The following is a 12686-nucleotide window of genomic DNA, read 5'->3' as shown; positions in this document are numbered from 1 at the left end:
ATTTCTCCTCCTTTCATCTCAGCCTTCTCCTACCCCCACGTGTTTCCCAGAAACTGTCTATGTAAAATGTGACCCCTCATCCCAGTGGACAACTGACTCGAGCTGGGCCAGTCACATGGTTTCTCCCAGGAATTTAGAATTGAGGACACTGGTAGGCTGGGCTGTTTAACTAAGTGAGGAGATATAAACTCAGGTGCTGGGTCATACCCATTTGTCTACCAAAATAGTTCAGGAAGTGTGCAGAAAAAGAGAAGAACGCATCAGACAGACAACCGCAGTGGGCAGAAAGTGGCGCCATCTTGGTTTATGATGGCTTTTCACCTTCCGGATCCTGCATCTTCTGGCTTGTGCTCTGTTTCATGATAAATCGCCCCAATTATTCCCCCTTTTCCAATAAAAAGTTTTAAGATGGATTCTTCTGTCTTTAGTGAGTTCAAAGTGAGGTAGGAGAGACAGATGAGTAAGAAATAACGGCAGTAGTGTGTGTGACAAGGGCTGTGGGTGAGGGGTGTGTGTGAGGGAGTGTAGGAATGTTCAGGATGAGGAGAATCAAGGAAGACTACACTGAGAAGATGCCAGAGAAGAGCTTGAAAAGACCAGGGTGTGGGCATAGAAGAGGAGGAGACTTCTAAAACACAGGGGCCTGAAAGCCCATGGCAGCTTCAGAAAACATTAGGTATAGGGCTTGGGGGCTGGAGATTTGAGTTGCAGTGGCAAATCACAGGTGCTGAGGCTGCAAAGGTGGCTCCTGGGTCAGGTTTTGAAACCATGCACTTGAATCCCACAGGCAATGTGGGAATCTCCTGGGTCTTAAAGCTGAGGTGAAGTGTGAAGTATTCTATTTGAGAGAGCTAATTCTGTGGGAAGCAAGACATGTGTCAGAGAGGGAGGGGACTCTGGAGGCAGATACAACAGTTAAGAGGCCTCTTAGAAAAGAGAAGGTCCACAAAGCTGCAATCCTCAAGTATGAACAACTGAATTTAAATCTCTCTGCACTTCCTGGCTTGGAGATCTTGGGCACAGGACCTAATTAGTCGCTTGGCTTTTCTGAGCTACTGTCCTTATCTGTAAAATGGAAATAACAGTACCTTCCTCATGGGTTTGACAGATTATATGAAATACTTCATGGAAAGTACATACGTAGTACCTGGCTCATGGTGGGTGCTCAAACAACGTTAGAGACAAAGAACAAGCTTGCATTCTCCCTGTGTCTTCCCTGCCCCCGGGTGGGACTAGTCTGGGGGAAAGGAGACAGGTTTGAAGGACATGGGACGTTTGCAAGTCAGGACTGACAGGACCTGGTGGCAGGGCTCAAGGAATATGACCCGGTGGGTGTGATTCTGGGATGGGGGACACAACACTCTGTAGAAGGGAGAGGAGACAAGAGAGGCCCATCAACTGCACTCAAGTTTACTTGCAGGTATCTCGCCATAAGCAGATGGTAGCGTCCACTGGGCAGGTCTTAGAACACTGCCGAAGACACTTAGACGAAGACCAAAACAGCTTAACTTTCTCACCTCAACCAGTTTCTTTTTTTTGGTGATGTTGTTCTTCTGGAGTTTCTCAGGCTGGGGGGCTGCTCTGCTAACAGGCGGTCTGGAACAGAGAGTGACAAAAACAGAACAAAACAAAACAAAAACAAAAACACAGTGTTGAACAAAAGGCAGCAAGGTTGCTTGTCCAGTGTGCTCAACTAAGGCCAGAGCCAGGCTCCCCTCTCTCTTGTCCCCTACTCCAAGGACCTTCCACTGGGTTTGTTTGGTCCTGCTCCCTCCCTCGCTCCCCCAGAAAAAGTAGATTCTGACATTCAGGGTCCCATGTGATGGGGGCTGGATTTATCGGCGTTGGGGTGGGCTTCCTCACACACCTAAGGCATCATAGTCAGGGATCAGTCCCTCTACCTTCTGGGAGCCAGGAAGAACACCTGGGCCAGAGAGGCTGGTTTTAAAACTAAAGAGGAGCCTAAGAATGAGAAGGAAGGGGCTGTGCTTCCCGAGTCTACTGGCCATTTTTCACACAGGGATATGTTTATGCTGTTCAGAATTAGGTGGTCAGAGATCATACCGCAGTGTGAAGTGGGTCTTACAAGCCAGGTTTGGGAAAAGGCTCAGCTGGCCAAGTGCCCAGGTCATTTATGCTACACAAAAGGGCAAGTAGGAAGTATGGGAATAAAAGACAGAAAGAGCACCCACTCTGCCCTATACCTTAGGGTTATGGTCTACATTAAACTGCTATCATCATCCCAAAGTTTGCCTTTCCCTTCTCAGTCTTGGATCTGGGCCTCCAAACTTAGGAAAGAGTTTTTATAACGGGTAAGCTCTCTACTCTTACATGAGCAGGCCAAGGTTTTGTAACACGGGGCTCCCTTAAATCAGACTTCTCGGAGTTTAGGAAATGGGTAAGGGAGACCTGTAGCAGGTCCCGCTGCATGTTGCAAATCCATTAGTTATTGCTCTTGGGCTATGCAAAGAGAAAGGATTACCTTGATCCCCTTGTAAGCAGCAAACAAAGCCAAGTGAGAAACTTAGTACAGTTTAGAGCCGCATTAGCAACCACCTCATTCATGCACAAGCATTATCCAAGTGAACAGACATTCCTGTGTGGCACAAACCATGCTTCCCGAGCATGCCAGCAAAGAACTAAAACAGAAATGAAAGAGTGCACCAGTCTACAAATTCAGAAAGCTCATACCCTGGCGTCTCTGGGCAAACTCTGCACTAAAGCGCCTACAGAATAGGGAGAAAAAAGGAAGCCTTGTCAATGCTTCCCTCACGCTCTCCGCACCTTTGCGGATGCGCCTGGGGACTCTGCTTATTTGAGAGTGTGCTGGGGGAAAACTTGTTGTCAGAAAAACAATAACATCCTCCTGGATGTCGTTGGGAGTTATACACAATGGATGCTTTGTTTCCAAATCCAGTTCGACTCATAATTTAGCCTACTAATTCCCAGTGTTTCTTGGTAGGGCAGCTTGCCCGCTGGAAAGGCTTGCATTTTCAGGCTGGGGAAAAACAAGTTACCTTTATTTTCTGAGAAAGTCTTCAATCAAAACATGTTATGTAATCATAAGTGATAATTGGACCAAATGGTATTATTATCTGCACTGAAGAATAGGGAGTGAGCACATCTCTGCAAAACGACACCCCCGGCTGATGTCACCGCTGCCAAATTGAGCAAAACCGGGAGGCTGGGGGCATGCCAGTTCTCGCAATTAGACACTTCCTTCACATTAATTATCACTTCCCAGGACATCTGCTCTTTCTTCTGTTTTAGTGGGACTTTCAAATGAAATCCGTGGGTTTCTTCTTTCACCTAAGAATGTTTGAGTGTGTGACAAAAGCAAGCCGAGGTCTGAGATGGGAGCAGTACACTGGGGCTACAGCGTGGTTCAAAGGCAGAACTGGAGATTAAACGCAGGGCTTGTTCCCAGGGTACACACAGGTTGTATAATATGTCACATATTATACAGTGTATACGAGGTATGCATACAAGCACAAACACTGCGTATTTATATATACAGGAGATTGTATATATATACACATAAAGGCAATCCGATGCTTTTTTTCACCTTGATTTTCAGTTAAGAACTGAAAAGTAAAGCAATCTCAGAATGTTTCTTTCTTATTTCACAAGCATATGTTTATGGCTGTATTGCTTCAAAACTGAAGATGAGAGGGGCAAAAGGAAGAAACCTGCATGGTGGCAAATTCAGCGGATTGTTAAGTATAGACCCTTCGCGGTTGTGGATTCTGCATGAACGCTTAGTACTGGATGCTCATCGAACACCTGGACTTTTCCAGAGTGCTGTGAATACTTACTTGACAATTCCCTGCCTCCAAAGGAAAGCAAGTTAAAACACAATACAAGCATTAAAGGCTTCTTTCCAGGCATCTGTAAACAGTGTTCGTAACATCAGACGTGGGAGGAACTGCCAAAAATCTCAAACGCAGCCAAATGCTGGAGGTTTGGCATTTTTCAGCAGATCTAAATCCTTCCAGATTCAGATTCCATTGGAAATGTGACTCTGAAAAGCTTTGCTGAGGTGGGAAAGAGCAGGGTGTGTGAGAACATTCACTCACTTTTCAGTCCAATAAACTCTTTATAGCTGGTTGCCCCAGCTGGCACTCAGGACAGGAGAGCCAGGAAGGGAGTGAGAGCAGTGAGGATGAGCGCTGGGGGGTGGGGGGGAACTCAGGAAGGTTAAGAGCCTGGTAGGTAAGGTGGTGGGGAGCCCCGGTTGGGGGAGGGGCAGAGACACAAAGGGACCTCTGGGGGCAAGTGGAACTTTGAAGTCACTCAGGGAAACAAAGAAGAAATAGAGTTTCCACTGGGCAAGAAACTTAAGAAGGGAACCTGGCAAGAGAGCAAACAAATTGGATAATCAGGAGAGAGGACTATGGACTGGCTTGAGCTCCAAGAGAGCACAAGAGCCGTTTGCCAAAGAAGAGAGTAGAGGCAAGAAGCCAAGGGGAGGCCTGCAGACTCAAGCACGTGACTTGGTGTTAAGTAACGAGGCAGCACTGTTCTTGTCCAGTGCCAGGGGTGCAGGCTGCCAAAGACGCACCCCTACCCGTGGATACAGTCCCTACCTCATGTCCCCATGTCCTCTGTGGAAACAGCACACTGTTGGGCAGGGAAGGACCATGAGGAGGTCAGTCCACGCTGCAATCCTGTTGTCCAGCAGCTGGGCTGCTTAAGAGAAAGCTTAGGCTCACTTAAAGATGAGTGGGGTCTTAAAACACGGGCTTGCACCTCACGGAGGCCACCACAGGTAGCCAGTGCCCAGTGTTTGCCCCGCTTTGTCCCCTCCCCAGGGTGCTGGGATGACGGAATGAAGGGTAGAGCAGAGCACATGATTACCTGAGATGCACAGGAGAGGGTTCGGAGCCAAGGTTTTTAGGGAAGCTTCTGAAACGACTGAAGATGTAATGAAAATCAGTCACAACCCCAGATGAGCACAACACGAAAGCCAACTGGAGAGTGAGGTTCAGAAAGCTAGTAAGAAACAAAGTTGTTGCAAACAGCTTCTATAAAGAGGGGTGTTGGTGTGGAGAAAATCAGCTATATCTAGCCAAGAAATGCAAGTTTAGATTTGTTTTCAGTGTTGTTAGTCAGACAATGTTCAAAGTGTCCTCGGAGTACGAAACATAGCTTTCTTCAGATTCCAAAATGGGCCATAAAATGCTCCAAGGGTTTTCAAAGTATCTTGGGAAACTAAACTTTTGTTCCCTTTCGGTGGGAGCCAGCAGACGACCTGAGCACTATTTCAACATTGTCTTCCAGCAAGACCTATCAGCCCAGGTGGGCTGCAGGTACTCAGGCCTAGTTGTGTTTGCACCTGTGCATTTTTCTGGGGGAAACAAGAATCTGTTTTTGTTTTTTTTTTTTATTTAAAAAAAAAAAAATTTTTTTTTTCAACATTTATTTATTTTTGGGACAGAGAGAGACAGAGCATGAATGGGGGAGGGGCAGAGAGAGAGGGAGACACAGAATCGGAAACAGGCTCCAGGCTCTGAGCCATCAGCCCAGAGCCTGACGCGGGGCTCGAACTCACGGACCGTGAGATCGTGACCTGGCTGAAGTCGGGCGCTTAACCGACTGCGCCACCCAGGCGCCCCAACAAGAATCTGTTTTAAACAGATTTTTTAAACAGATTTTTTAAACAGATTTTAAACAGATTTTTTAAAACAAAAATCTGTTTTAAACAAATTTTCAAAGATGTACATGATTTGAGAGAGAGAGAAAGAGATTAAGAATCATTGTTTTAGGATAAATCCATGTTGAGGAAAATGCTACAAAGCCATGGGAGATCTCTATTATCAAAACAAAAGGAACTGGATTCTGTTAAATGTATTCCTATGTCTTCCAGAACCTCCTGTAGAGCCGCTCAGTAGTAAAGTGGAGTGGAAGGAAAAGAGTCAGACAGGAGAATTATGGGATGCCCTCAGGGAAGCCTGCCATCCTGAAAATGCTTTGGACTGAAGCCTATAACACAGTCTCATCTCCCCACGCCTTTGAAAAAATGGGGATACAGTCCCAGACTTGGACATTTTACATGAGTATCAATTTATTGGGGGAGAGGGTGAAAAACTGAGGTCATAAAGGATGGAAAGGAGGGAACTACCAGCAAGGTGGGCAGGCTACTGAAGAGGCTACTCTAATAATCCAAGGGAGGGATGATGAGGATCTTGACTAAAGCAATGGTTGTAGAGAAGGAAACAAGTGAATATTTAAAGAAATAGTGGTAAAGTAGACGTCAAAAACTCTTGAATTGATTAGATCTAGGGGTTGAAGGAGGAAGAGAATGCAAGTGGAATATCAGTTTTCTGCCTGGGCACCTGGCAGGAGAAGAGTGAGGTTGTAAGATGGTGCCATGTCAAACTTCAGACGTCTATGGTCTGGCTTTACTCACTAGAAGTGCAAGTCAGAGGTGGGACTCAGAGAATCATCAGCCAATGGGTGAAATACAGGAGATTAATCAGGAAGAGAGTTGCAAGGCTGAGGCCCAACAACATGTGAATGGCTAGAAGAGGAGGCAGACAAGGGACACTGAGAAGAAATGATGGAAGAGGTAGGACGAGGGCCAGGAAAGATGGTTTCTGAAAAGATATAACTTCACTATCCAATATGGTATCCACTGGCTACATGTGGCTCGTCCAAATTAAGGTGTGCTGTAACTGTAAAATATATACCAGATTTTGAAGACCCAGTAAAAATAATGTTTAAAAAGTATAAAATGACTCAATAATTTTCACGATGACATGTCGAAATAATATTTTTAACATATTGGGTAAATAAAACACATTGTTAAAATCAACTTCACCATCTCTTTTAACTTTTTAAATGTTTTAAATGTGATTACTAGAAAAATTACCTATGTGGCTTGCATTGTATTTCTATTGCACAATGCTACTCCAGAAGAAACAAGTTCTTCCTTTTTAACAAGACAAAGAGAAGATTTGGGAATCAGAAAGTCACCATGCCAGCAGAATGGCAGGGACAGAAGACAGATGGAATGGACTAGAGAGTGAAGGAGAGATTTGGCAAAGCCTGGATGAGAAGGGGAAAGGAGAAGGAAGGTAAGGGTTGGAATATGTGTGTAAATGTTTGGATCAAAGGATTTACTTATTTCCTGAACAGAGTTTGGTAAGGACAGCAAAGACTGAAATGCATTTCTTGGCTGAGGACATGAATCCTGAGGGAGCAGCACAGGAGATATAGGAGAGGAGAGCAATGGTCAGGGAGCACCGATGGCTGGGAGGCTAAGGTCCAAGCAACCAGCTGAGGAACCCACCTTGAATAGGAGGAGGGACTTCATCTCTCTGAGAGGAAAGGATGTGAATGGTTTACATGGGTTGGAAGATGGGAAACAAGATGGAGGAGAGATAAAGAAGTGCCAAGATGGAGTTCATGCCCAATAGCTTCTGTTTTCTTGATAAAGTAGGGGAGAAAAGCCATCTACCAAGAGTGGAGGGGTAGGGTTGGGCAGAAAGGTAAGGAAGGGGCAAAATTGTGTTTGACTGCTGAGTGGCTGGCAGAGGGAGCCAATCAAAGACAAGAAAGAAAACAAAGGAACAGTGGAGAGCACCTTAGTGTCGCTGGCAACATGGAGTCTGGTGAGGGCAATCTGCACCAGTGTGACCTTCTAGTCAGAAGAATGGAAGTATGTGCTGTAGGAGAAATACAGGGATGAAGGGCCAAGAAGACTGGAAAAGTGGCATTCAGGCAGAGAAAAAATGGAGGTATCAAGGCATATAGGATGTTTTAATGAGGATCAAGATTAGGATTACCGGGGATGAGCAATCTAGAGGAGAGAAGTTTAAGTCACTGAGGGAGAGGAGAGCTACTGATGGTGATGTAACTCATGGCTGGCAGGAGCCAGCTCAGCCAGTTGACCATTAGCTGAACTCCTCAGACAGGAAGTTGATAACTGACAGGGACAGGGAGGGGGAGAAGATGGAACATGATGGAAACTTCAAAGGATTGGGGTGGGACTGCTTAAAGAGAGAGGCAATATGCTTTACACACACCCACAAAAACACCCAGATACTCCAAACCTTACAGTCAGGGACACTGTGTCAAGGGGGGCAAATCGTGCACCCCAACAATTGCTTCTGCAAACACCTCCCCAGTTACCACCTCGTGACCATACAACAGTAGAAAAACGGAGAGTAACCACCCCGGTAGCGCCCACTCCCTCCAAATGGAGATCTGAGAGATGTTCAGAGACTTGATAAAAATAACTGTTTCCAATCCTGCCACTGTCTTGTAAGAGAAGTTCCCTTTCATCAGAAAATCCCTCACCTGTGTGTGATGCATTCTTTATCCCCAGGAGCAAGTGGGTTTGAGTCAACTGATTACACTGTAAGAAGATGATTTCCTGGGTCTATTAATCTTTCAAAAAAGTCACTTTACCTCTGCATTTTCAAGCCCTGGCACATTTTCTTTTTATGATAAAAAGTGAACAAACTACTCTTTCATGAATGGCAGGTTTAACTCCTAAAATTATCAGTTATACGGAAGTCATTATTTTGCTTCAAACAATATGTAAAATCAAGAGAATAAGGAAAGTCATTTATGAAGGTAGCTTTAAATTCCCTTTAAAAAACCAACTATTCGGCTTTCGGCAGAGTTACATAGCCAAACAATAGGCCTTTGAAATGGTTAATTTCAGCATGTGGGGGGTTTAATAGATATTGTAACTTCACTTCCTTCCACCCTATTAGAGAACAGGAAACTTGCTACCTTTTACCTACTCAGAGCAGCTGTGAGTGCAGAACTCTACAGAATTAAGGGGCAGAGTAAAGAAAAACTCTGCCTAGAGAGAAAAGCTCTGGGTGAATGAGGTCACACCTTGCCGAGGTCATGGTGTGTCCTGTATGTTTGCACTTGCTGTCCTGGAGGAAAGTTTGAGCCTAGCTTACACACAACAGACAGGCAATGGCGGGTCTCTGTATGAACTCTGAGGCTCGTTAAGATCACTCCATCATCACACATTGGAATGAAATGTAGAATCAGAGGTTCCTCCCCATTTATCAGACCAAGTTTAGGATAGGATGTAGTGGTTTTGACAGATCTCAAAATGGTAAATTTTAGAGTAAATTTAGAAGCACCTGTTAGCAAGATTGTCAGTTCTTAGCAGCCCTTACAATCCGAGCTCACAAAGCAGCTACTGATCAATGATGACAAAGGGCCTCTGTGAGGCCAGTGGAGCAAGGAAAGGGAAGTGCCAGGCTGTTTAGTCGTGTATTTCTCCATGGAGGGGAGAACTGTCCTGATTTGTCAAGCTCATCATGCTTCAGGCAGACGTGAAATGGGCAGTGACTGATTACATACAGCATCTCTTAAAAACTGGGGGCAGGTTTTTCTCCCTAAATATAGCATAAAAGGTTAGAAGAAAAATTGGGATTACCTAGAGATGGTGGTTTCTTCCAATTCAGGGAACTCTATCAAATCTTTGCTATATTTTTACACTTCGTCACTTGTGAGCATGATCTTTGTTTCACTGTAAATCCGCTGACAAAGAAGGCCTTGCATGTAAAACAGGTGGGATGGCTACAGTAACACAGACTTTTCAGTTCTTTTTGCCTTGGGTTATTAGATTTAAACCAAACAGACATTTAATTCCTAACAGACAGATGGTACGAAGATAAAATTATTTAACCAAGAGCAGTCTCATGGCCAGATTCTACATGGGTCACACCATTCCCCACAAAGATGAGATCACCCTTCGGTGCTAACCAAATGAAGGTAAATGTGGTTGTTGACCAAAAAGGGATTTGTAGAGCATTTTGAGAACAGATTAATTCATGTATATATTAAGAGAAGAAGGCTAAGTAAATTCATTCATTCATCGACTCATTCAAAATATATTTGTTTACTATGCGCTATGAGCAAGGCACTGTGTTAGGCACATGGTGAGAACTATGACAGTCACAGTGCTGACTCTTAAGGAACTAAGACACCCATACACATAGTTTACAATCCAGCAGAACTTTAAATATCTTGATACCAAGGACCAAAATATTAAGAATCCAAGGATTTGGGGCTAAAACAATGAAACAAAAATAAAATTTCCTTTATGTTTCTTTATAAACCCGTAATGTATGGTTTTCTTTATAGGATCTTCTTTTTGCTTAAGTTCATAAATCTATACAAGTGGATTCAGAAGGGATATGATAAAGTAGGAGAAGATAGATGTTAGGGCCTTCCCCATTCAGCCCTAAGCACAATTTAGGAAAAGGTCTGTAAACCCCGAGTGCTGGAGTGCCGTCTTGAGGTCATTTGGTGGTGGGATCCATCAGATCAGAGATGAGGAAACCAACATTTATAAAAGGCTCAGAATCTGCTTCTAATTGTGGATTGGTAAAAGCTTCTTGGTTTCCTAAGGAACATATGGCATAAGATTGAAAGTTAAAAATGTATCAGAGGAACTAAAATATTAATGTAGAAGCATTCACAGATTCCTTCGTTATAATTCTCTGCTAAGAATAATTCTGGCAATGCCATCCCAGCATCTCCTCATACTGGGTGGCTGAGATGGATGGAGGGTGACATTATTTTGTGCATCAGGGAGGACTGGGAGAGGGATTCCGCTGAGAACCAAACATCCCCTCATACATGCTTGGGGGTACCCAAACCATCTCTTCATAGTGGGGGGGTACTGAGATGGGGAGGAGAGGATCGCCCTTCAGGATCCTGGTTTGCCTATAGGTCCACAAGTGGGGGTGACTGAAAGATACTGAGATGCTGACAGCTGAGGTTAGTCAAATGGGGGTGAGGAGTGCAGGGGCCCCCTGGTGCCTGGGGACAAGTCCCTGTGTGGGGGGACTACTGGAGGCACCACTCATCCACCCACATGGAAGGAAGCTCACGGCACATATGAATGAGGACGGGAGGTGCCTGGTCCCCTGGATCCCTTCTAATCACCTATGTCACACACTCCCTGCCAGAAAAAGGGGACAGTTACCCTCAAAGCTGCAGATACTAGGAGTAAGGGCCTCTCCATTTTACGCCATTGTTTGGAATTGCCTAAAGGCAGGAGCCAGATGGTGACTAACCTGAGAGCTGGAAGGATAGCCAGGGGTACCAAATGCTTAAGAGGCAGAAATTTCCAAGCTGGATTATGGGTATACAAGCAAGATGCCAACAAAATCTCAGATTCTGATACCTAACCAGTGGGTATCAGTGACTAGAAATTAACCTAAATCTTGTTAAATTGTTAAGGAGTTTATTCACTCAATCAACAATCATTTACTGAACGCTAGCACTGTTATCAAATTTGGAGAAAAGGCAGTGTATCAGAAATTTTGCTTTCACGGAGTTGACATCCTAGCTGCAGGAGAGGAGCTTTATGCCCCAAATCTGGCAAACAACAAAGGCTTGTTTCCCAACTCTTAAGGCCTCCAACCAATAGGAGGAGAATAATAAAGTGAAACCCAAAAAGGTCATCCCCCACAAAGCCAATCTCGACTTGGCAAAAAAGAACAAGGACAAACAAAGATCTTGGCAAGTACAACACGTAGACCAGAAGGATGACCAAGGACCCTATCTCACTGTGCTGGAGATAACCTCACACAACCTGAAACCAGAGCATGCTGAGGCAAGATTCTGGTAAAGCCAAAGTCAGTTTCCTTGATCTCATGTAAACACGTTGCAGTGTGTGAGAATTGTTTTATAGTGGTTATACCTCCCGAGCTTGCAGGCATGGATTCAGACTATCCTCAACATTTGGGTATGTGTTTAGGGCGGAGAGAGAATATAAAAAGGTATAAAATAAAACCTCAGGAGAACATTAAGGGAAGCCTCTTCTACTTGGAAAAAAATCCTCATAAGCATGGCTGTCTGTCTCACTGGGGCACTCTGGGGACTTGGGAAGCCTTAACACTGGCTTAGGAAATGCTGTTAGTTCCTGCCTTATGTAACCATGCCTAAAGCTTTCCAGTACTTCAAAATTAAAGAAACTGTACATCTCTAACTTTTGTATTGTCATCTTTCCATCATTGGCATGACTGTCCTATTGTGATGACCAAGCAGATTCCTGTCAGAAGTGGGATTAATGCCAAGGACTCTCTCATGCCCTTGTCACAATGTAGCCAGCCACTTTCTAGATAAACATGACATCTACTGAGATTTTAGATATAAAAGGAAACCCCAAGGGAGTGGAGTGTTGCTTTGACTTTCACTGAGCCAACTCTTTCTGTAAAAGTTAGAGACTCCAGAATCAAAAAACAAGAGGAATTCAAAGATGCCAAAGGTTTCAAATGTTTGAGGTAATGGAAGTAATGACAGAGTTGATAAAAAACTGTTACCAATTAACATTTACTTAAAAAAAATTTTTTTTTAACGTTTATTTATTTTTTTGAGACAGAGACAGAGACAGAGCATGAACGGGGGAGGAGCAGAGAGAGAGGGAGACACAGAATCGGAAGCAGGCTCCAGGCTCTGAGCCATCAGCCCAGAGCCCGAGGCGGGGCTCGAACTCACGGACCGCGAAATCGCGAGATCGTGACCTGAGCTGAAGTCGGACGTTCAACTGACTGAGCCACCCAGGCGCCCCAACATTTACTTTTAAAAATGGCCAAAGTGGAGAATAATTTCAAATTAAAAATTGTAACTGAAAGTTTCTACTGAAAAATATGTGAATTATCCCAATGAAGAAAAGCCCAGAATGAGGTGGCTTTACTAGT

At 44.4% G+C, this 12686-nt stretch overlaps 1 protein-coding gene across 6 annotated transcripts in view; it reads right to left on the bottom strand.

Annotated features, from left to right (window-relative positions):
• The window catches only part of EML6 (EMAP like 6), a 275933-nt gene that overhangs the window by 21365 nt on the left and 241882 nt on the right, over positions 1-12686 (bottom strand). For 3 of the 6 annotated variants that reach the window (XM_045446068.1, XM_045446062.1, XM_045446064.1), the window contains exons 29-31: positions 3816-3830; positions 2483-2491; positions 1518-1596 (exon numbers count right to left, since the gene is read on the bottom strand). In XM_045446068.1, the coding sequence (XP_045302024.1) occupies positions 1518-1596; positions 2483-2491; positions 3816-3830 (103 nt within the window). The remainder of the gene's footprint in view (positions 1-1517; positions 1597-2482; positions 2492-3815; positions 3831-12686) is intronic. The other 3 variants (XM_045446065.1, XM_045446067.1, XM_045446063.1) reach the window with 2 other exon arrangements.

Source organism: Leopardus geoffroyi, chromosome A3, assembly GCF_018350155.1.
Source record: "Leopardus geoffroyi isolate Oge1 chromosome A3, O.geoffroyi_Oge1_pat1.0, whole genome shotgun sequence".
NCBI lineage: Eukaryota > Metazoa > Chordata > Mammalia > Carnivora > Felidae > Leopardus > Leopardus geoffroyi.
Note: the sequence above shows the minus strand (reverse complement) of the source record. Positions and strands in the feature narration are given on the sequence as shown.